Consider the following 24575-nt stretch of genomic DNA (forward strand, 5'->3'; position numbering starts at 1 on the left):
AACAGTGGATTTCTGCTGTTGTGGGCCTTTTAACCATCTGTCATTGTGGTTCACACAGGAGAGAGATGTGACTATCGTGGATCCTCTGGGGAGCCTCAACAACATCATGATGCTGAGGAGGCAGAGAAGAGTCTCTCCGGATCAGAACACCTCAAGAAACACCAGCAGAGACCCACAGGGAAGAAATCTCATTGCTGCTCTGACTGTGGGAAACGTTGCAAATATTCATCATACCTTAAAATACACCAGCGAGTACACACAGGAGAGAAACCTTATAGCTGTGATCAATGTGGGAAGAGTTTTACTCAGTCAAGCGCCCTGAAATCCCACCTAAAACTACACACAGGAGAGAAACCTTTTAGCTGTGATCAATGTGGGAAGAGATTTATTAAGTCTAGCAATCTGACAGTACACCAGAGAAAACACACAGGAAATAAATATTTTAGTTGTAATCAATGTGTGAAAAGTTTTATTACATCTAGAGATCTGACTGTACACCAGAGAACACACACAGGAGAGAAACCTTATAGCTGTGATCAGTGTGGGAAGAGTTTTATTACATCTAGCCATCTGACTAGACACCAGCGAGTACACACAGGAGAGAAACCATTCCACTGTTCAGATTGTGGAAAAAGATTCTCAACTTCACAGATTTTGAAGATGCACCAGAAAACACACACAGGAGAGAAATCGTATAGCTGTGCTCAATGTGGGAAGAGATTTACTCAGTCAAGCTCCCTGAAATCACACAGTAAACTACACACAGGAGAGAAACCTTTTATCTGTGATCAATGTGGGAAGAGATTTATTAATTCTAGCAATCTGACAGTACACCAGAGAAAACACACAGGAGAGAAACCTTATAGCTGTGATCAGTGTGGGAAAAGTTATATTACATCTAGCCATCTGACTATACACCAGCGGAGACACACAGGAGAGAAACTTCACCACTGTTCAGATTGTGGAAAAAGCTTTTCAACTTCACATACTTTGAAGATGCACCAGAAAACACACACAGGAGAGAAATCTTATAGCTGTGATCAATGTGGGAAGAGTTTTACTCAGTCAAGCTCCCTGAAATCCCACCATAAACTACACACAGGAGAGAAATCTTTTAGCTGTGATCAATGTGGGAAGAGTTTTACTACATCTAGCTATCTGACTATACACCAGCGGAGACACACAGGAGAGAAACCTTATAGCTGTGTTCAATGTGGGAAGAGATACTCTGATAAAAGTTATCTGATCAAACATCAGAAAATACATACATGAAGTTGTTTCATGATATCAATGAATTAATGTCACAATGTAGAATGTTTTAACATTGTAGTAGGAGTATTTTAATGATGTCACAATGTAGAAGCCTAAACCGTTTGTCCTGTTCTGATTGATTCAGCTGAATTGGATATTAGCCTTCAGGGGGAAATCCGGCTCTTGATTTGGGAGTATTATTATGTGATTAAAGTCAAAAGGTGGCAAACCTTTGCTTAATTGTGTTTACAATTAAGCAAAAGTGTAATTGTTTAATTGGTTAATTGTGTTACACAAGAGTTGTTGTTAACACTTACCACGTTGGTGACCCACTTGAATCAAACTGCAACACTTCAAAATGTAGCTAGCTTGTTTCTACAAGTGCAACCTCATCTCCTCCTGTCCGCACAATTGATTTCAAACATGATTCGATGAGTGATGACATAAGTTTTGTGTCATGTTTTGTGTTCCTTTGTTTAGCGACCCCTACATTTAAGTGCGTCACTCCAAATTGCAGCTGACTGTCTTCTGCGGGTTGTCCTCTAACCAGTGAGGTTAAGATATCTCTAATTTCAATGTGTTTGGTTTAGTTGTGTTAGTTTCAACAGCACGTACAACCTAATTTCCACCCTAATCGATATCAGTGATTTATTGCTACTTGTCAAAACAACAGCGTTTCTGGTGCTTGTGCTTTATAAGGAGCTGTTTTAAAAAATACAATTATTGTAGCAGATGTTTGTGTATATACACATGTTGGTTTTCAATTTATCCCAACTGTTTCTGCATATTGGTTATTGATTTGGACATGTTAAAAACTGTGTTTTGACATTGGGCCTATCCACCTAGCAACTATGCAATCAATATTTCATATTTACATTTCATGTAACATTTAGTAGTGATATTTATTCATGCAAGCAACTGACAATTTTTGGGGTACAATTATATTGACATTGTTACCCTGCTTTTAGAATTTTAAGGTTAATTCTCACATGTGCCAAACCAAATGTACTAGAGCATGACATTGGGGATTGGGCCCCGATCCAACAACATGCCTTTCGAGTGAACCCTGATAAGGGAGAGAAGCTCTGCAGTTAGGTGGAAAGTTACTATGGATATTGCAGGAGTTTCCTCTTGAAATCAGACATGTCTGTGGTAAGGACAACTTGGTTGCTGATTGTCTCAAGGGTGGGCAGTCAGAATGCTTTGTGTTTTGCGTTTTGCGCCAGTGCGTTGCCATGGATCACAATTTATTTTGACTGCACGTTTTTCCGTATTGGAGATTCATTTTGTTTGGGCTCGTTTCAAGGGGACGAGAGTTCTAGAAGCTAGTGAGGTTTCGGTTTCTTTTTGGGAAAAATAAATGTTGTTTTTAATTGTTGTTAGACAGACACCATGTTTATATTGTAGAAGGTGAAGCATTGTAGTTGATTATAATGTGAAATGGAAGTTGTTTTCTGTTGGTGGTGAGRATTCTCTTAAGGTGTTAGTCTTTGGTTTTTCCAGTTATGTTTTGAGGTTGTTCTTTAGTGAGTAGGATGCACTGATTGGTGTCACCTCGTTAGTCAGTATGTGTTACACCTGTGCTGGCTTGTCCATCTCATTAGTGAGAAGGTGTTTCACCTGAGCTGGTCCAGGTTCTATTTAAGAGTGTCTGGCCCAGTGCTCCAGTTGTCTTGATAGATGTGGAGAGTCAACACCTTTAGTTGCTCTACCTTTTTGGTTTGCTTCCTGTCTTTAAGTTTGGTGTTAGTTTTTCTCTTGTTTGCCTCTTCTTGGGCAGATTTAGTGGTTCTCATGGTGGGTGTCTTTTAGGTCCCAGTTGTTGTTACTAGTCAATTTTCAGTGGACACCCCCACAGTGATTTTCAGAGCCCCGCCTAAAAAAAAGAAAGCTTGAATTTTGGGATGGATATTGCATCCAATTAATATTTTAATCAATGGCATTTCCTTAGGGTGCTCATTAGTCTTTCAGTTGTTAGTCTTCTGTTTGTTGTGTACTAAATATTTTAAAAATGTATTTGTTTTTTCCTGTGAAGCCATTGTGTTGCATCCATGTCTGAAATGTGCTGTATAAATAAAGCTTGATTTGATTTCAACAAATGAACCCAATGACTGACCAATCAACAGACTCTTGGTCCCTTTTAGTATTTGTTAATGAATAGAATACAGTATATACATGTGAGATGAGTAATACATAGACTAAGATACAGTAGAATAGGATAGAATACAGTATATACATATGAGATGAGTAATGCAAAATATGTCAACATTATTAAAGTGACTAGTGTTCCATTTTTAAAGTGGCCAGTAATTCCAAGTCTATGTATATAGGCAGCAGCCTCTAATGTGCTAGTGATGGCTATTTAACAGTATTTAACAGTCTGATGGCCTTGAGATAGAAGCTGTTTTTCTGTCTCTCGGTTCCAGCTTTGATGCACCTGTACTGACCTCGCCTTCTGGATGATAATGGGGTGAACAGGCAGCGGCTCAGGTGGTTGTTGTCCTTGATGATCTTTTTGGCCTTCCTGTGACATCGGGTGCTGTAGATGTCCTGGAGGGCAGGTAGTTTGCCCCCGGTGATGTGTTGGGCAGACCGCATCACCAGAGGGGGGGGGGGTGCAGTTGCGGGCAGTGCAGTTGCCGTACCAGGCGGAGATACAGCCTGACAGGATGCTCTCAATTGTACACCTGTAAAAGTTTGTGAGGGTTTTAGGTGCCTAGCCAAATTTCTTCAGCCTCCTGAGGTTGAAGAGTTGCTGTTGCGCCTTCTTCACCACGTTTCTGTGTGGGTGGACCATTTCAGTTTCTCAGTGATGTGTACAACGAGGAACTTTCCACCTTCTCCACTGGATAGGGGGGTGCTCCCTCTGCGGTTTCCTGAATTCCACGATCATCTCCTTTGTTTTGTTGACGTTGGGCGAGAAAATTTGAAGTGGGTCTAGGGTATCAGGTAAGGTAGAGGTGATATGATCCTTGACTAGTCTCTCAAAGCACTTCATGATGACGGAAGTGAGTGCTACGGGGCGATAGTCATTTAGTTCAGTTACCTTTGCTTTACCAGCTCCCGAGTGGCGCTACGGTCTAAGGCACTGCATCTCAGTGCAAGAGGCGTCACGAGGCGTCCCTGGTTCGAATCCAGGCTGAATCACATCAGTGATTGGGAGTCCCATAGGGACGCACAATTGGCCCAGCATCGTCCGGGTTTGGCTGGGGTAGGCCGTCATTGTAAATAAGAATTTGTTCTTAACTGACTTGCCTAGTTAAATAAAAATATATATTGGGTACAGGAACAATGGTGGACGTCTTGAAGCATGTGGGGACAGTAGACTGGGATAGGGAGAGATTGGGGTTTATATATATATTGGGTACAGGAACAATGGTGGACAACTTGAAGCATGTGGGGACAGTAGACTGGGATAGGGAGAGATTGAATATYTCCGTAATATGTCTCATAGCAACGGGTCTGAATACTTATGTAAATTAAGGTATTTCTGTTTTTTATTTGTAATAAATTTCCGATAATTTCTATAAGCTGCTTTCGCTTTGTCATTACGGGGTATTGTGTGTAGATTGATGAGGAACATTTTCAATTTAATCAATTTTAGAATAAGGCTAAGGTAACAAAATGTGTAAAAAGCCAAGGGGTCTGAATACTTTCCGAATGCGCTGTAAACTAAAGTATTTTTTATTTATTATTAAGTACATTTAAAATGAACTTTGTCTAAAAATAAGATATTTCCTCAACTGCGTTTCCCACTCCAGTCAGCAGACGGCGATGTGCGTCTTTCAGGCGATGCTGCCAGCGTAACGTATTGTAACGACCCGGTATTGTGTTCTGTGTTTGTGGGTGTGTTATGGTTCTCATGGCTACTAGCAGGGGTTAAATATGTCAGGACAGATGGAAAGGTTGGGGGGGTATGATGGGTAATCCCGCGGGATTTGGAAATGCATAAATAGGGATTACTGTCTCATCTTTATTTCGTTCTGTTCGGGGCCTTGATCTGTTCCTATGAGAGTGACCCTTAACTCGACAGGGTAACATTGTGTACGTTCGGCATTTAGCGGCGTGGGCTGTGGCCGGAACAATAGCCCAGTTTAGGAATAAACCTGTGTTCTGACCTGCACACCTAGAGTCCGTCTCTTTTCCAGTTATGACCCAGCCGGGTCATTACATTGGTGTCAGAAGTGCTTTCGAACTACGGGATAGAGACTAGGCGAGTTAGCTGTTCAGTATAGGCCGGGTTGGCTTTAGCYTGACTCGCATCTACGGTCATGATGCRTGGGGCGAGGCGGAAAATTAAGGAAGAGTCGGACAAAGTGTCCGTTGTGGGCTCGGGGGTACCCGGTCGGGAGGGTCAGGCGGCGACTGCCATAGGGAAGCTGGAGAGCCACATGGCGGGAGTTAAATTGTCAGTCAGCAAGATGGCAGAACTGGCGGGTTTTCCTTCACATCGCTCGAGAGCAGACGTCACGGCGACGGGGATATCGACGTCACCGGGTGCGGAAATGGCTGGGCCTGCATATGTAAACAGAGATGGCAGCGACCTATTGCCATTAGCCACGGTAGCGGCTAAACTACCAAAGTTCAATGGACAAGGTAAATGMGAAGTTTTTTTCACTCAATTCGAGTTGTTGGCTAGAGCCGGGAGGTGGTCTGACGAGACGAAAGCGTTACAGCTTGCCCTGAGCCTGGCAGAGGAGGCGTCGGAATGCCTGCTAACGCTAGCCCCGGACGAGAGGGGCGACTACGGTGCGCTAGTGGAGGCATTGGGGGGCCGTTRCGGCAGCGACGCGCAGCCCAACATGCTGCGGATTGAACTGAGTAACAAAAAGAGACTTCAGGGGGAATCATTAAAGGCGTTGGCAAGTGGTATTCTGAGCCTGACCAGGCGGGCTTATGCAACTATGCCGATTGGGGTGCAAGACGAGCTGGCACGGGACAGTTTTATTAGAGCGCTCTCTTCCACCGAACTGGGTAAGCATGTTCAGATGGCGGACCCACCATCTCTGCGGCGCTGCAGTGAGAATAGCCAGGAAGAGGGAGCTGATCTGGGGTGAGGGAGTGAGAGTGGAAGTCGCCAGTCCAACCAGAGGTGAGAGCAGCGGTGGCTGGGGTGCCAGGGGTCACAAAACCGAGGGTTGACGAGTTGGGCGGGGTAGTCAGATCTTGTTCTGTCTTTGTCTGGAGTAGGCTCTCAGGCAAACGTCGCAGTGTCAGCTCATCCTATTGTGTTTGTTGGGCTGCTACATTCTTTCGGGAGTGTGAGATTCTCGTAATGTGGACATTCAGTCGTGTTCTCGTTCTGGGGGGCGGGCACCCCCCCGCCCCGAACCCCATTGTAAGCAAAGGAGGTCCAGCAGCGAACAAGAGGGTGGGGACCTGCTCCCCCAGGGTGTAGCTGCCGCCGTGTTTCCTAGTCGGTAGTTGTGGTGGGACGTACCACCGTTGGGGACTTCTGCAATGTCATCGTCAAGGTAGAGGGGGTGGAATGTTTGGCCCTGGTCGACACGGGCTCTACAGTAACCTGGTGAGACAGACATACTACCTGTTGGGGTGCGGGTGGAGCCGACCCTTGTCCAGCTACGGACTGTCACGGGGGAGCTAGCCCCCATGTTAGGGAAGTGTCAGCTATCTGTGACTGTGGGGGGGAGAACTGTGGGGTGTCCGGTGTGGTAGCAGCGGTGCAGGACCCCTGTATACTGGGAATGGACTTTTGTGAAACTGTGGGGCTCAGTTGGACTTAGCGTGGGGGCACTTTGAGGCTGTCGGGGGGGCCCACAGTGGGAATGTCCTTCGGAGGGCCAGCAGGGGGCAGGGCTGTCCCTCCGTCTTCCTCCAAGCTTGCAGAAACTCCACCGGTCATCCCGGCTGCTCCCTTGGTCGTTGTGCCATCCCAGCAGCTGTCTCCGCGGGCGACGGCTCTTCACTCCCATCATGGTGCAAGCACAGGCAGCCCAGTAGCCCAAAACACACTGGCTCCTTCACCCCATCAGGCCCGACGGGGGGAGAGGAAGCTATCGACGCCGTGAGGCTGTGTGGCTGAAGACTGTCAGGGTCTGGATGAGGGACAACAGAGACAGTTAAAGCAGCTGCTGTTGACTTTAAAGATAGCTTCGCTTGGGGGAAGATGAGGTAGGACAAACGCACCTAGTTCAGCACGAAATAGACACTGGGGACGCCCGACCCATTAAATATCGGCCCCGTCGTATTCCCTTGCCAGGAGGGAAGCAGCAGACACAGCTATTGTTGACATGTTGCGGGGATTTCATTGAGCATCAAGATAGCCCATGGTCCGCGCCGGTCGTCATGGTGCCTAAGAAAGGGGGTAAACTTAGGTTTTGTGTTGACTACAGGGGCCTAAATTCTGTCACCACTAAAGACTCTTATCCCCTACCGAGGATTGATGAGTCGCTAGACCACGTGAGAGGGTCCTCGTGGTTCCTCCTCCTTGATCTGCGCAGTGGCTACTGGCAGGTGCCCCTCTCGCCAGGGGCACGTGAAAAACGGCCTTCTCCACGGATAGGGGCATTGGCAGTTCAAGGTGCTGTGCTTCGGCTCTGTAATGCTCCTGCCACCTTTGAGAGGCTCATGGACAGAGTGCTGGCGGGGGTTCCGAGAGAGAGTGTGTTTGTGTACCTAGACGACATATTGGTGCACGGCACTCGTTTGAGGGGGCACTGGGGGCAATTAGGCGAGTGTTGGAGAGGATCTCGGGGGCGGGGCTAAAATTACATCGCGGAAGTGCCATTTCATGCAAAGGGAGGTGGCGTTCCTGGGGCATCAGTGGGTGGTGAGGGCATCAGCACGATGCCAGACAAAGTAGAGGCTGTGAGGGGTGGCCAGTTCCAGGGGGGAAAAAAAGAGGTTAAGAGCTTCCTGGGGCTGGCATCCTACTATCGTAGGTTTGTGAAGGGGTTTGCGGGGTAGCGGCTCCTTTGAACCACCTTCTCAAGGAGGACACTGTTTTTCAGTGGACCGAAGAGCACCAGCGGGCGTTTGAGGCCCTCAAATGTGCCCTGATGGAGGCCCCTGTCCTGGCCTCACCAGACCCGAACCGTCCGTTCATCCTGGACACCACGCAAGCAATGAGGTTTGGGGGCTGTGCTGGCTCAGCGTGGCCTGATGGGGAACACGTAGTAGCTTATTACAGCAGAATTTTGATAAGGCTGAAAAACGCTACTGCGTGACAAGGAGAGAGCTTTTGGCTGTCGTGAGCAGCATACGCATTTTTAAGTACTACCTGGGGGCCTGCCGTTTGTGGTCCGGACGGATCACTCCGCCCTGCAGTGTTTCCTCCTTCAAGGAGCCAGAGGGTCAGATTGCCCGCTGGCTGGAGGAGCTGCAACTAACGACTTCACGTGGCACAGAGCCCGGCCTTCGCCACAGCAATCTGAGCCTTGTCCGCCGCCCGTCGTGCTGAGGATGGCTGTGGGTACTGGCGCCAACGGGTGGAGCGAGAGAGAGAACTGTGCAGGGAGGAGGGAGTCACCGCCACGGTGAGTCAGCTGAGTGTGCGAGTGCGCTGGAGCTTGAGGCTGTGGACGTTGGGGGAGTGGGAGGCGTCGCCAGGAGGAGGACGCAGAGCTGCGTCCTGTGCTGGCGGTGGGTGGAAGAGAGAAGACGACCGTCCGTGGGGGGAAGTAGCCCTCTATCACCAGTCACCAAAGGACTGTGGGCTAAAATTCACAGTCCTTAGAGTGGCTGAGGGAGTGCTCCAGAGGGGGTGGAAAAGCCAGCGACTGGAGAAATTACGTGGCAGGTAGTGGTCGCCCAAAAGGCTGCAGGGGAGCGTGTTACAGCAGCTTCCATGGGGGAAGTAGGCGCAGGGCATTTTGGGGTCTCCAAAACGTTAAAGCGCGTGCGTAAAGGCTTCTATTGGGCCAGGCACAGGAGGGGATGTTGAGGACTTTTGTAGGCAGTGCGACGAGTGTGCTGCTAAAAAAGGACTCCAGGTCAGTCACAGGCCCTCCTACAACAATTCCCAATAGGGGAGCCCATGGAGAGACTGGGGGTAGACCCATAGTGGGCCGTTTCCAACACATGACAGCGGTAACAGGTGGATTCTAACCGCTATGGACTCTTCCACCAAGTGGACGGAGCTTAACGCTCTCCAGACAGGAGGCCGGAGACAGTAGCTTGATGCGTTGGTGGGGGGAATAATCAGTCGGTTTTGGGGTGCACAGTCTATTCACAGCGACCGGGGAGAAACTTCGAGTCACGGGTGTTCTCAGAGTTTTGTGTAGACGGTTAGGCGCGGAGAAGACGCGCACTAACTCCGCTTCAACCCCCAGAGTGATGGGCTATGGTGGAAAGATTTAACAGAACATTAGCACAGCAGCTGGCCATCGTTACCTCAAAAACACCAGAGAGATTGGGACACCCACTTACCGTTTATTCTTATGGCGTGTAGGTCGGCTGTTCAAAAATCGAACTGCGTGCTCCCCAGCACCACTAATGTTAGGTCGTGAGTTGCCGCACCCCAGCCGAACTGACGTTGGCACCATCCTGATAATGACGACGGGGTTTTGCTCTGGCCCGAACTATGTGTGTCGTCTGCAGAACAGGTTAGAAGCGCCCACACCTTCGCGGAGAGCAACTCGAGAACGCAGGGGTGCGCCAAAAGCGCCACATACGACTGCCAGCGCTAGGGGAGGCACTTGGAGCGGTAGAATGTGTGTGGCTTCACAACCCCACGCGCAGAAGGGGCGGTGCCCAAAGCTGGACAGTGATGGGTGGGGCCGTGTCTGGTGATAGAGAGAGTGGGGGAGGTGACGTACCGGGTGGGAGGTCCCCACGGAGCAGGAGGTGGTGGTCCACCGGGATCGATTGGCACTACAGAGGGAGGAAAACGGTAGGGAATGGGAGTGAGGGCCTCTGATGTGAGCCCAGGGAACAGTCTACGAGGAGACTCTAGCGCAACCTGAGTCTGGGGAGGGGGCTGCTTCTTCGGAGGGCGCTGGAACTGACATTGGGGGCAGAAGGAGTGTTCTGGGGGTTCACCGCTGAGAGTCACGGGGAGGCCCAAGAGACTGATGCGACTCCGGGTCGTTTTAAGGATTTTGTTGTGTAACCCTAGGGCTAGGGTTTAGAAAGGGGGGGGCTATGTAACCGACCCGGTAATTGTGTCTGTGTTTGTGGGTGTGTTATGGTTCTCATGGCTACTAGCAGGGGTTAAATATGTCAGGACAGATGGAAAGGTTGCCCCCTATGATGGGTAATCCCGCGGGATTTGGAAATGCATAAAATAGGGATTACTGTCTCACTTTCTTTCTTTCTTTCGTTCTGTTCGGGGCCTTGATCTGTTCCTATGAGAGTGACCTTAACTCGACAGGGTAACATTGTGTGACGTTCGGCATTTAGGGCGTGGGCTGTGGCCGGAACAATAGCCCAGTTTAGGAATAAACCCTGTGTTCTGACCTGCACACCTAGAGTCCGTCTCTTTTCCAGTTATGACCCAGCCGGGTCATTACAGTATAATCTAGTGGACGGTTCTTCATAACCAGCTCGTCAACCACCTTGCGGTAGCTTGCTAGCGCAAATAGCCGAATGATTCAAGCTATTTATACGCATTTCGGTCCCTATTATTAGACTACTGTAGTTTTAGACACACGTCTGTCGTATCTACTTGTTCACCTATTTAATTTAATATTACGTTATTTTGTATTAGTCAGTTATATTCTGGCTGGTTAAGTTAGCACTAGCCTAGTCGCTAATGATAGCTAGCTAGCTAACATCCCGAACATGAGCTCCTAAACTTCTCCCCTCCAGTAAAAGAAGAGGAATACTGCTGGACGGAGAAAGAAGCTCTGGGGCTTGAACATTGTTGTGAAAGAGGAGAAGGAAGAGGAGGATGTCAACAGTTAAACAGAAGTAGAGGATGAGGCTGTTTATAGGTGTAGAAAGAAGAGGAAGAGGGAGGATGTCGTTTTTTGGAGTGAAGATGGAAGGAGAGATTACTGTCACATTGGAGGAAGGAGATCTGATTAACACCAGTAAGTACCGCCTTAAATTTGTTTTTAACTTTGGATATTCGGAGTTGGCTCGTCAATACCTCTTCAACGGAGGGCCCTAGGATGATGACTGATATGTTTAGAATCAGACGACGTAGAGAGCAAGCTACCTCCTGTTTAACATATATGTTTGAGAAGGGTCTATCTGCTGACCGCAGACTGGGGTGCACGGCATGTAGTGATTTTCATGTAGTGATGATTTACTACACACTGTTCCCCCCCAATAGTGCCATGTGAGAGTTGGGTTGGCTATACCAAAGATTATGGATATACTGACAAGATGTCTCTCCGCCCTAACAAGGGGAGTTGTTGTCCACAAAGCGGAACTGTGGGTTGTCTAGCTCCCGCCTACTCTTTCTTTGGATTGGTGGATACATCTTATTTTTGTAATCTATTGTTTATATTCTATGAGGGTTGTTGACGTCAACCGCCTGTATTCAATGGAGAGAGATGCTAAGCTACTAGCATGATTTTGCACCGCCTGTATTCAATGGAGAGAGATGCTAATCTACTAGCATGAATATGTACCGCCTGTATTCAATGGAGAGAGATGCTAAGCTACTAGCATGAATATACACCGCCTGTATTCAATGGAGAGAGATGCTAAGCTACTAGCATGAATATGCATAGCGATCTGGAAACAACTATAGTGTTTTTATCAAAGTTGTCGGTATGTCACGTGTCCACATAACTTAATCATTCCGAAACTTCTGTTGGATCAAGTAAACCTCACGTAGCAAATAAGCCATTCATTTTGTTGTTGACCAAATTCGACACTTTCCACATTGGGTTGATCATTGTTTCCACTTGGATACAACCTACTGTAGCCTACTGGCATGACCTAGAGAGATACAACCTACTGTAGCCTACTGGCATGACCTAGAGAGATACAACCTACTGTAGCCTACTGGCATGACCTAAAGAGATAAAACCTACTGTAGGGTACTGGCATGACCTAAAGAGATACAACCTACTGTAGCGTACTGGCATGACCTAGAGAGATACAACCTACTGTAACCTACTGGCATGACCTAAAGAGATACAACCTACTGTAGCGTACTGGCTTGACCTAGAGAGATACAACCTACTGTAACCTACTGGCATGACCTACAGAGTTACAACCTACTGTAACCTACTGGCATGACCTACAGAGTTACAACCACTGGTATGCAAGCGTTTCTAAACTTTTTTCTCACTTTTATGGGGTATTGTGATGTCATTTTGAGGTATTATCTGAAGATTGATAATTTAAAAAAAAATGTAATCCATTTTAGAGTAAGGCTGTAACGTAACAAAATGTGTAAAAAGGGAAGGGGTCTGAATGCATGTATGTTGTATGTTCTAGGGGTGTCCCAGGTAACAAAGAAATATTGTATTTTCTTTCTACCAATTGATTAGTTGAAATGTTATGATGTGTATTTRTCCATATAGACACACCCCATGTGTTTAATCAAATCAACTGTATGTGTTGAATCAAATCAACTGTATGTGTTTAATCAAATCAACTGTATGTGTTTAATCAAATCAACTGTATGTGTTTAATCAAATCAACTGTTTGTGCGGAACTTGAACTGAACTGATGCTTCAAGCGTTTGATTAAATAATTAACACAAATGACTTGAGGAAGCCAGAGATCAATATAACCAGAAGAAAATAACCAACCGACCTGCTGCTGGCCTTCGTAAATTCTGACGTTATGCTCATGAAGTTTCCGGTAAACTCTGCAAACTTTTTCCATTTCCATTTAGAGRGCCAATTTATCTGACCATTTCTACCGATCTGCGTGACAGTTATGAACGAGTTACAACACCTGTTTGGCCCGCTTACTTCCTGGGTCGGTGAAGTGCGGTATTAAATTTAAGGAATAAATCCGAGTCTCCACGCTCATCACCTTGTGAAGGCGGGGCTTCCAGCGAGCGGTGTGGATTTAGTAGTATGTTGTTACCTAGTTCCCTTCCTTCAGGAACAGTAGTATATAGTCATAACGTGTGGATTTAAACTCTAACGAGTCACCAACCGCGGATCCGGGATCTCCTCATCAAAAAAGCTGACTAGCATAGCCTAGCCTAGCTAACGCGACAGGGATATCATATAATATAATTTCATGAAATCACAAGTCCAATAAAGCAAATGAAAGATAAACATCTTGTGAATCAGCCATCATTTCCGATTTTTAAAATGTTTTACAGCGAAAACACTATGTATTTCTATTAGCTAACCACAATAGCAAAAACTCAACCACATATCTTTCACCATTTTCTACCGCATAGAGTAGCTTTCACAAAACCGACCAAATAGAGATAAATTAGTCATTAACTTCTTGTCAATAGGGGGGGCATTTCGACTTTGTAAAAATGTGTTCCCAAATTAAACTGCCTCGTACTCAAATTTCTTGCTCGTACAATATGCATATATTATGTAACTATTGGATAGAAAACACTCTCTAGTTTCTAAAAACCGTTTGAATTTAATCTGTGAGTAAAACAGAACTCAAGTTGCCAGCTAACTTCCTGTCAGGAAGGTAGAAATCTGAAATCGATGCTCTGTTCCAGGGTCAGTTTATTAAATTTGCAATGTGATCTATGAGTCGACATGCACTGCATGCGATTTCCCCTAGATGTCAGTAGCACGTGAGAATTGGAATTGTGTTGCTAGCGAGATCTGAGGCCATATAAAGGCTCATGGAACCGGAGGTGCGCTCTTTTTCAACGTTCGTCATGGCGCAGAGGGAGGACCCTCAGGATGGCATTCTGAAAGTCTCGTTATAGGCCTTAGATATATCCGGCTCTGATTTTATTCGATAATAGTTGTTAAAGACATCATAATGTATGTTTATTTTTTTAAACCGAGTTATATCAGTTTATATCAGTATATTGCCGATTTTTCTGATATTTCTTGTTATGCTGTTATGGTGAGTTGGACACGTCTTCGCCACATGGCTAATGTTTGCTGCTAATTCCTAAGTTGAAGACGGCAATCTACAATCCGAGCAAACGATCGATTCTGGACAAAGGACCACTTGCCCAAGATTCTGATGGAGCTCATCAAAAGAAGAACTATTTATGATAGTTTAATTGTTGTTCTTTGAAAAATGTAAAACTATTATTCGCGCATGAATTAGGTGCGGTCTCGCTTTAGCGCACGCTGTATGTCGTAGTAACGTTAATTTTAAAAATCTAACACAGCGTTGCATTAAGAAACTAATGTATCTTTCATTTGCTGTCAACCTGTATTTTTTAGTCAAGTTTATGATTAGTTATTGATTAGATTAGGTGCCTCTCCCAAGATTTCTCCCGCCATTTTGTTGCAGCTTGGCTACTATTCTCATTGTATAACCACGATTTGTTGCCGTCAAATATGCACACTTTCAAAACAAACAATATATGTATTGTGTAATATGATGTTATAGGACTGTCATCTGAAGAAGTTTGAGAAGGTTAGTGAAAAAATAAATATATTATGTGCTTTATTCGTTATCGCTATTGTGGCTTGAATCAATGCTGCTGTTGTGGTAGGCTATTGTAGTAAGCTAATATAATGCTAAATTGTGTTTCGCTGTAAAACACTAAATAATCGGAAATATTGGCTGGATTCACAAGATCTTTGTCTTTCATTTGCTGTAGCTGTGTATTTTTCATAAAGTATGATGAGTATTAGTGATAATTTCACGTTGCTCTCTGTAGTTATACTAGTTGCTTTGGTGGAGTTGTGATGGGGCCTGCATGTAAAACTATGATTATACCTGAAATATGCACATTTTTCGAACAAAACATATGCTATACAATAAAATAATATGTTATCAGACTGTCATCTGATGTGAAGTTGTTCTTGTTAGTGGATATTTATATCTTTATTTGGTCGAATTTGTGATAGCTACCTATGCAGGAAAAAAATGGTGGAAAAAAAAGTTGTGGTTCTTTGCTATGGTGGTTTAGCTATAGAAATACATACTTGTTTCTTCCCTGTAAAACATTTAAAAATCAGAAATGATGGCTGGATTCACAAGATGTGTATTTTACAGCGAAAACACAATATAGCATTATATTAGCTTACCACAATAGCCAAACACACAAATGCATTTATTAGCAGAAAAGGTAAGTGATCGCAAAAACCAGCAAAATATATAAAATTAATCACTAACCTTGACCAACTTCATTCAGATTACAGTCTTTATAACATCAGGTTATACAATACACTTATGTTTTGTTCGAAAATGTGCATATTTAGAGCTGCAAACCGTGGTTATACATTGTGAATATGTAGCATCGATTCACAAATTGTCTGGAGAATATTTAGGACACTCACCTAATCTGACCAAAGACTATATAAACTTTACTAAAAAATACATGTTGGGATTAGCAAATGAAAGATACACTAGTTCTTAATGCAACCGCCGTGTTAGATTTTTAAAAATAACTTTACCATAACAAAAAGCTTACGTTATAGCGAGACAGCACCCGCAAAAAGTGCAGATAATAGGACTAAACATTTTCCACAGAAATACGAAATAACATCATAAATTGTTCTTACTTTTGCTGAGCTTCCATCAGAATCTTGTACAAGGAGTCCTAGGTCCAGAATAAATCGTTGTTTGGTTTTAGAATGTCCTTCTCTCCTGTCGAATTAGCAACCTTACCTAGCCATGTGGCGCGAACAGGTCCATCTCCTCTCGACGCATAGAACGGAAAACTCCAAAAGACCCATTAAACGTTAAATAAACTGATGAAACTCGGTTGAAAAAAACTACTTTATGATGTTTTTCTAATATGTATCAAATAAAAACAAATCCGGAGATATTAGCCGTGTATACCGAACGCTTATCAGAGGACAATAGGAAGGTCCTTCCCGCGCCTAGGTAGAGAAAGGAAATTGTGGACACGTCATTCCAAGAGCTCTTGTTCGACCTCAGATCAAGCTAGACACCCCATTCCACCTTCCACTCCCTGTTGACATCTAGTGGAAGGCGTATGCAGTGCATGCAAATCCATAAATATAAAGCAATTCAATAGGCAGGCACTGGAACAGAGCATCGTTTTCAGATTTTTCACTTCCTGTCTGGAAGTTTGCTGCCAAATGAGTTCTGTTTCACTCACAGATATAATTCAAACAATAATATGCATATTGTACGATCTAGAATAGAGTACGAGGCAGTTTKATTTGGGCACGATTTTTTCCAACGTGGAAACAGCGCCCCCATATTGACAAAAGGTTAATAGTATGTTGTACCTAGTTTCCCTACTTCAGGGAACAGTAGTTATAGTCATAACGTTAAGCTTGTCATATGATGAACTTCAACTTAAATACTGGATCTTGCTGTCAGACAGTTTTTTGTATTCTGAAATGCACTCAAACTACGTAACATTTAGTGTCTCCTTATGTTACGCTGGGAAAACAGTTTTCATGGGCACAGAAATGGCTAAATCCAATGGTTCTGACCGAGAGTCACCTTAAGTTGATTCACAACACCCAAATTAATACGGTCATTAATGCGGTTCTTCAGTAATTACACATAATACTTAATACTGTAGCTCTTTAGTTAGTCACATGTTCAACTATCATCAGCTGATCCAGGAAATTATTTTCTGCATGCCAGTCAAATGACAAACATCACTAGATGCAACAACAACCACAGTGCTTCTTCYGTCATTACACCGGTAAAGACAGTTATGCCGTTCTCCACGTTGGATCCAACATCCCTAACAAATTGATGTTTATAATGTGTTATTGTCTGGTTGTTTTACAGTAGGGTCTCGTAAGTCTGTTTGGACACAGAGATATTTACCTCATAATGTGTAGAGAACTGTTCCTTGATTGATAGGCTATTGTACAACACACAGAGCTATTTTCCTTTATTCAGGACATTTAGAATGACAACACATTACAGAGTAGCATAGTGGGATTATTCACAAAATGATCTGGTGATCAGGTTATGAAATGCCATGACAAAGACATTTTAGTTTCCATGTTTCACCTGAAATATTACATTATTTATAGTCCTAGGTCTATGTTGTTGTTAGGTGAAGTTATGGGTCCTACAGTAGGTCTATGTTGTTGTTAGGTGAAGTTATGGGTCCTACAGTAGGTCTATGTTGTTGTTAGGTGAAGTTATGGGTCCTACAGTATGGGTCCTACAGTAGGTCTATGTTAGGTGAAGTTATGGGTCCTACAGTAAGTCTATGTTATTGTTAGGTGAAGTTATGGGTCCTACAGTAGGTCTATGTTGTTAGGTGAAGTTATCGGTCCTACAGTAGGTCTATGTTGTTGTTACGTGAAGTTATGAGTCCTACAGTAGGTCTATGTTGTTGTTAGGTGAAGTTATGGGTCCTACAGTAGGTCTATGTTGTTAGGTGAGTTATGGGTCTACAGTAGGTCTATGTTGTTGTTGTTTTTGTTAGGTGAAGTTATGGGTCCTACAGTAGTCTATGTTGTTGTTAGTGAAGTTATGGTCCTACAGTAGGTCTATGTTGTTGTTAGGTGACGTTATGGGTCCTACAGTAGGTCTATGTTGTTGTTAGGTGAAGTTATGGGTCCTACAGTAGGTCTATGGCAGGTATTCTCAAACTGGAGTATGCCGACAGGGGTACACCAAGTAATAATGTGATTCACATTTTTAAAAATGTACAAATAATACATTTTCTTCACATTTTCAAACAGTCAATTTATATTTTCCAACGGGGCTATACATTTGGGTGAGGTTTTTTTCTCACATGAGTAGCCTCGTTTCATTGCCAAAAATACAATTAAACCATCTAGTGTTCAGCGAAATCGCAACACAATGTCAAATACAGGTAGCTTAGTCAAATAATTAACTTCCAATCACATTAACCGTTACTCTCTCGTGGGAATTCCACTAATATATGTAGCCAAACGTAGCTGCTGCTCATGTTGGTATCTGTACTGATGGCGCAGGGAGACATAGTAGAGTGCGTGCAAGCAGTTGCTCCCGACGCCACTTGGGTACACTGCAGCATCTACCGACAGGCTCTTGCTGCCAAGGGATTGCCTGACAGTTTGGAAAACGTTTTGGACACTACAGTGAAAATGGTTAACTTTGTTAAAGCAAGGCCCCTGAACTCTCGTGTATTTTCTGCACTATGCAATGATATGGGCAGCAACCATGTAACGCTTTTACAACATACAGGTGTGCGATGGTTATCAAGGGGCAAAGTATTGACACTTTTCTTTTTAAATTGATAGACGAGCTTAACATTTTCTTTACTGACCATAATTTTCACTTGTCTGACCGCTTGCATGATGACGAGTTTCTCACACGACTGGCCTATCTGGGTGATGTTTTTTCTCGCCTGAAGGATCTGAGTCTAGGATTACAGGGACTCTCCGCAACTATATTCAATGTGCGGGACAAAATTAAGGCTATGATTTAAGAAAGTAGGAGCTGTTCTCTGTCTGCATTACCAAGGACAACACACAGGTCTTTCCATCATTGTATGATTTCTTGTGTGCAAATGAACTCAAGCTTACTGACTATGTCAAATGTGATATAGCGAAGCACCTGAGTTGGGTGCGCAATTACGCAGGACCTTTCCCGAAACGGATGACACAAACAACTGGATTCGTTATCCCTTTCATGCCCTGCCTCCAGTCCACTTACCGATATCTTAACAAGAGAACCTCATCGAAATTGCAACAAGCGGTTCTGTGAAAATGTTATTTAATCAGAAGGATTGGGCTGCGCTCAGAGTATCCTGCCTTGGCAAATCGCACTGTTAAGACACTGATGCCCTTTGCAACTACGTACCTATGTGAGAGTGGATTCTCGGCCCTCACTAGCYTGAAACTAAATACAGGCACAGACTGTGTGTGGAAAATGATTTAAGACTGAGACTCTCCAATACAACCCAACATTGCAGAGTTATGTGCATCCTTCCAAGCACACCCTTCTCATTAACCTGTGGTGAGTTATTCACAATTTTCAAAGAACAAAGAAGGTTTTATTTGTAAGATGGTTAAATAAAGAGCAAAATAATTTATTTATATTATTATTTGTGCCCTGGTCTTCTGTCAATTTCCACCAGCCGGGTTGTGACAAACTTATGTTTAGTGTGTATAGTATAGTGTGTGTGTGGCAGGCTAACAATAATGGCAAAAAACAACACTTGAGAGTGCGCTGACCCTGGTGCTAGAGGGGGTTTCCTCATTAGCATGGAGGAGTTTCTACAACCAAATTGCCCTTGTGCCACAATTTTAACAAACACAGAAAGAGGACTATATTGGAGACCAAAAGTCATCTGGCACACTGCTTAGAGTTTCAACAACTTTAACTTATTTCTAGTCTACAATCATCCATGTTACTACTAATGTGAAAACAAGACAAAATATGATTATTGTTGCTCAATTGACTGTCTTAAGACAATTGTCAAATAATTCAACAGATGTCAATTGTTGTACAACTTCATGYGTACCCTCTGGGCATKYCCTTTTACCTCAAATAAACAGTGGATTTCTGCTGTTGTGGGCCTTTAACCGTCTGTCTGACGTTGTCATTCACACAGGAGAGAGACCGGACTATTGTGGATCCTCTGGGGAGTCTCAACAACATCATGATGCTGACGAGGCAGAGAAGAGTCTCTCCAGATCAGAACTCCTCAAGAAACACCAGCAGAAACCCACAGGGAAGAAATCTWTCTGCTGCTCTGACTGCGGGAAACATTGCAAATCTTCATCAAAACTTAAAATACACCAGCGAGTACACACAGGAGAGAAARCTTATAGTTGTGATCAGTGTGGCAAGAGTTTTACTAAGTCAAACAACCTGGTATCACACCAGAGAACACACACAGGAGAGCAGCCATATAGCTGTAAGCAATGTGGGAGGAGTTTTTCTCAGTCAAACAGCCTGGATAGACACCAGAGAACACACACAGGAGAGAAGCCTTATAGCTGTAATCAGTGTGGGAAGAGTTTTACTCAGTCAAGCAACCTGGTATCACACCAGAGAACACACACAMGAGAGCAGTCATATAGCTGAGAGCAATGTGACAGGAGATACTCTCATTCAAGTGGTCTGATTAAACATCAGAAAATACATGCAGGAGATCCACAGAGTGTGGGGAATGATCTCCAACACCAGACCTATATACATCAAATCACATTTTATTTGTCACATACACTTGTTTAGCATATGTTATTGTGGGTGTAGCAAAATGCTTGTGTTTCTAGCTCCAACAGTTCAGTAATATCTAACAAGTAATATCTAATAATACACACAATCTAAAGGAATGGAATTAAGAATATATAAATATTTGGACGAGTGATGTCAGAGCGGCATAGACTAAGATACAGTAGAATAGGATAGAATACAGTATATACATATGAGATGAGTAATACATGGACTAAGATACAGTAGAATAGGATAGAATACAGTATATACATATGAGATGAGTAATGCCAGATATGTAAACATTATTAAAGTGACTAGTGTTCCATTCCTTAAAGTGGCCAATGATTTCAAGTCTGTGTATGTAGGCAGCAGCCTATCTGTGTTAGTGGTGGCTATTTAACAATCTGATGGCCTTGAGATTGAAAAACAGATTCCGTCTCTTGGTCTCAGCTTTGATGCACCTGTCCTGACCTCGACTTCTGGATGATAGCGGGCTGAACAGGCAGTGGCCGGGTAATAACAAAGAACAAATGTGTGTGCCTGAGGGGAAATTAACTTTTATACAGCCAAAAGGGGTGAGAAATTACACCAATATCAGTGGACAATTTGCACTAATGTAAATTAACATAGATGATGGAACATATTCCCTTTTGCTGACGTGATGAAACGCTAAGGGGACATAAATATTTACCATCTAAACCACGTGTGACCTCTCACCTCTCTGGCTGTAGAAGTGTTCTTCCTAACCAGTCCCTCAACAGCTCTCTGACTGAGCTCCACCCTCACTGGGTCTTCAGAGGAGAGGAAGGCTGAGGAGGGATGGAAGGATGAATGGATCAGTCAGTCAATAAAGTGTAGAGCTGCTGTCTGACAAAATCACAATTTTAGTAGTTCATTAAAGTAAATAAGGCTTTCTGACTGCTGAATACAAACGATTAATCACTTAGATCATGTATTTTCAGGTAGAGATACATCCTTGGGACGTCCCTAGCCCATTGAAGTTGACATTTAAAATGGTAACGGTAGGGGTTAGGGTTTAGGGTAGGGATGTCCCAAGGATCCCGGATAGCATTGACCATCGTGCATTCTTCTGTCTCTTACATAGCAGGTGTAAAATAAACAGACAAGACAATAGACTCACAATTTGCGTTGGCAGTGCAATATGGTCATTGTAGTTTAAAAAATAGCATCAATTAGCCAATCTGTATGTGGGGTTGTTAGAGAAGAACGTGATTGTCAGCCCTAACAATCCATTCTAGCACTCATCAGGCTTTGAAAAAGGCTTCATTGATGACGTGTTCCTTCATTTCCACGGCACAGCAGAGGAACTTCATCGATTCCACTCCATCAATACAAGCAGTGAACATCTGAAATTCACCTCTCACCTTTGATGCACCATGAAACAAGTTATCTGGGCATTTGATTTAGAGGGAGAAGAGTGGCTTTAGCACAGACCTATACAGGAAGCCGACGGACATGACTCCTGTTACACGACGAGACAGCTTCCACCCATACACCCCTAAAAAAGAGCCTCCCCATCAGCCAATAAAGTTGCATACATAGATTTGTAGTACACATAGTGACTATGACAAACAGCCGACTGGATGAGCGTTCAGACAGCAGGGTTACCCAGAGGAATGGCTGCTTGACGCAAGGTGTCGTTATATAAATAAGTGATGGAAAAGTACCCAATTTCATACTTGAGTAAAGAAACATAAAAAATTAAATTTACAAAATTAAATTAACAAACAGAAATGTTGTACTTATAGGTAACCAAATTGTGCTACAACTAAGTTACTAAGTTTTAACACACTGTGTTGTTACACTGGTGAGTAAAAACTCATGCTTCCTCCACTTTAACTTGTTGTCTGAAAATAAAATATACATTTTACACAACTGCGTCCGTCAGCAGATGGACTAGATGCCGCTTAGGCCGCCCATTGTGACTCAGTCAAGAATTCAGCAGAGCAGTTTGTATGAAGGTCTGGTTATTTAATGGGTACATAGTTCAATAGTAATATCCTCGAAAACGCTCTGGTGACAAACTTTGCTGCCCTGTTTCCAATTGTCCACATGGCTGGGAGAACTTTCAAGTAAGTAAACAAATAGACTTTGATTTTTTTTTTTTTAAACAATGATATATTAGCTAACTAGCTACAGTGTAGGCTAACTCAAATGAGCTGCTAAATGAGCTAGCTAGTTGGCTAGCTAGCTATGTAGCCAACTTCACATTGTATAGATAGCTAGCTAAGTGAATTAAATATCACCAGCTACCTAACTTCATATTAGCTAGTTATCTTGATGTATTTATCACTGTAAAAAAAACTCAAATGAATTTGTAGGTAGCTATAACAGCCATGAGGAGGGTGAAAAGGATAGCAGCCCCAACTGTCAGTGAGAGAGGAGGCTATTCTGGATAGGGCAGGTACTTTACAGTACATACAGCATGCGTTATTGTGAGAGACAGCGCTCACGTATTCTCCGCCGTGTTGCAGTCAACATATTACACAGAAATACGAAATAACATCATAAATGTTGTCTTACTTTTGCTGTTCTTCCATCAGAATGTTGTGCAAGGAGTCCTAGGTCCAGAAATATCGTTGTTTGGTTTTAGAATGTCCATCTTCTCGTCGAATTAGCAACTTTGGCTAGCAATGTGGCGCGACCATGCCCATCATCTCTTAGCGCATGAACAGAAAAATTCCAAAATTCCCAATAAACTTCGAATAAACCGGTCAAACTCGGTTGAAAAATCCTACTTTATGATGTTTTTCTCAATATGTATCAAATAAATCAGCGCCGAGCAATTCGCCGTGTATACCAAACGCTTTTCAGAAGACAATTGGAGCTCCCTCGCGCGCCGTGGAAAACTGACAAAGGGCAGACCTGCCACTCCAAAAGCTCTTTCGGCCTCAGATCAAGCTAGACCCCATTCAACCTTCCACTGCCTGTTGACATCTAGTGGAAGGCGTATGAAGGGCATACAGGTCGATATAAAAAGCCAGTTGAATAGGCAGGCCCTGACACAGAGCTCGTTTTCAGATTTTTCACTTCCTATATGGAAGTTTGCCTGCCAAATGAGTTCTGTTTTACTCACAGATATAATTCAAACAGTTTTAGAAACTTCAGAGTGTTTTCTATCCAATAGTCATAATAATATCCTATTGTATGATTAGAAACAGAGTACGAGGCCGTTTAATTTGGGCACGATTTTTTCCAAAGTGAAAACAGCGCCCCCCTATTCACAAGAAGTTAAAACCTAAAGAGACCACATTCCAGAGCATGAGTTAATGTTTCTGTTCTATATGGTACCAGGGAGAGATGACCCCAGGGCCAGACCCTGGTCTCTACACAAAGAGTACTGTTTTTACAGCAGATACTGTCTGCTGAGAATTATAAGTATCTTTCATACAAATCTTAACCTTGTGACCCGTTCTATACATCTGTTGTTCGTCATGTAGGTTGAAAGGGGTGCATCTTGGCTATAAAAGACATTTGTACTTTTGTCTCGTGGCTCTCAACGAATCATCTGGGGGTGATTTGTCGACCAGCCATCATTATCATAGAACACTCAATTGATTCACTTTATATGTGTGTGTTGTATTGACCTGCTCCCTTATTAATAAGTGAATAAAGATTTAGTTTAAGATTAACTGTGACTTGTGTGATAAGTTTGTCTGCTCAAGAAATTAACCACCACATTTGGCGATGGGGATGTTATCCTTCACTTGGTGACCGCTCCTGACGACCTGGGTAAATGGTGCACAAGGGATCCCTCTAACTTGGGATCTCAGGGAGACACTTGGGGAATGGAGCAGATGGACCCACCTTTGATCTGAGAGGCAGCGAGCCGAGTGGATACCACATCTCGAACGTAGTTTTAAAAAAGAGGTGAGCGAAACACGCAAAGTGTAGTTTTTATAAAAGTCTCGTAGGCTCTGAGTGTGTATTCCTGTGTGAGGGGGGCACCTTGGAGGTGTAGACAGGGTCAGTGGAGGATGATCTGAGAGTCAGTCGACTCAAAGACATCTATCATTGGTTGGTTGCGGGCAACCTAGAGCCATCCTGACACTGAAATAAAAAATACAACCCTAGCAGAGCCCCAAGTCCCATAGGGACGTCCTCGAGGGCGTGGATGTTCTCGCCATCAAAGGCCAGCGGGATTTCACTCTCATATCCATTCCCTGGACTTG

General features: G+C 43.7%; 1 protein-coding gene and 1 long non-coding RNA gene across 2 annotated transcripts in view; both read left to right on the plus strand.

Annotated features, from left to right (window-relative positions):
• Window positions 1-42: 42 nt before the first annotated feature.
• LOC112073558 (zinc finger protein 721-like) overlaps window positions 43-24575 on the plus strand; it is a gene marked incomplete at its 5' end in the record, with an annotated part of 57540 nt that continues 33007 nt past the window's right edge. The window contains 10 exons of the mRNA XM_024140828.2: window positions 43-1263; window positions 5553-6304; window positions 6541-6622; window positions 6669-6770; window positions 6986-7284; window positions 7605-7902; window positions 8223-8384; window positions 8673-8853; window positions 11145-11243; window positions 19775-20245. Of these exons, the coding sequence (XP_023996596.2) occupies window positions 43-1263; window positions 5553-6304; window positions 6541-6622; window positions 6669-6770; window positions 6986-7284; window positions 7605-7902; window positions 8223-8384; window positions 8673-8853; window positions 11145-11243; window positions 19775-20245 (3667 nt within the window). The remainder of the gene's footprint in view (window positions 1264-5552; window positions 6305-6540; window positions 6623-6668; window positions 6771-6985; window positions 7285-7604; window positions 7903-8222; window positions 8385-8672; window positions 8854-11144; window positions 11244-19774; window positions 20246-24575) is intronic.
• On the plus strand, window positions 2120-3370 carry LOC139025136 (uncharacterized). The gene is made up of 2 exons (XR_011476585.1): window positions 2120-3108; window positions 3139-3370. It is a non-coding gene; the product is annotated as an uncharacterized lncRNA (long non-coding RNA).

The sequence above is a fragment of the Salvelinus sp. IW2-2015 genome, unplaced genomic scaffold, assembly GCF_002910315.2.
Source record: "Salvelinus sp. IW2-2015 unplaced genomic scaffold, ASM291031v2 Un_scaffold2293, whole genome shotgun sequence".
Lineage (NCBI taxonomy): Eukaryota > Metazoa > Chordata > Actinopteri > Salmoniformes > Salmonidae > Salvelinus > Salvelinus sp. IW2-2015.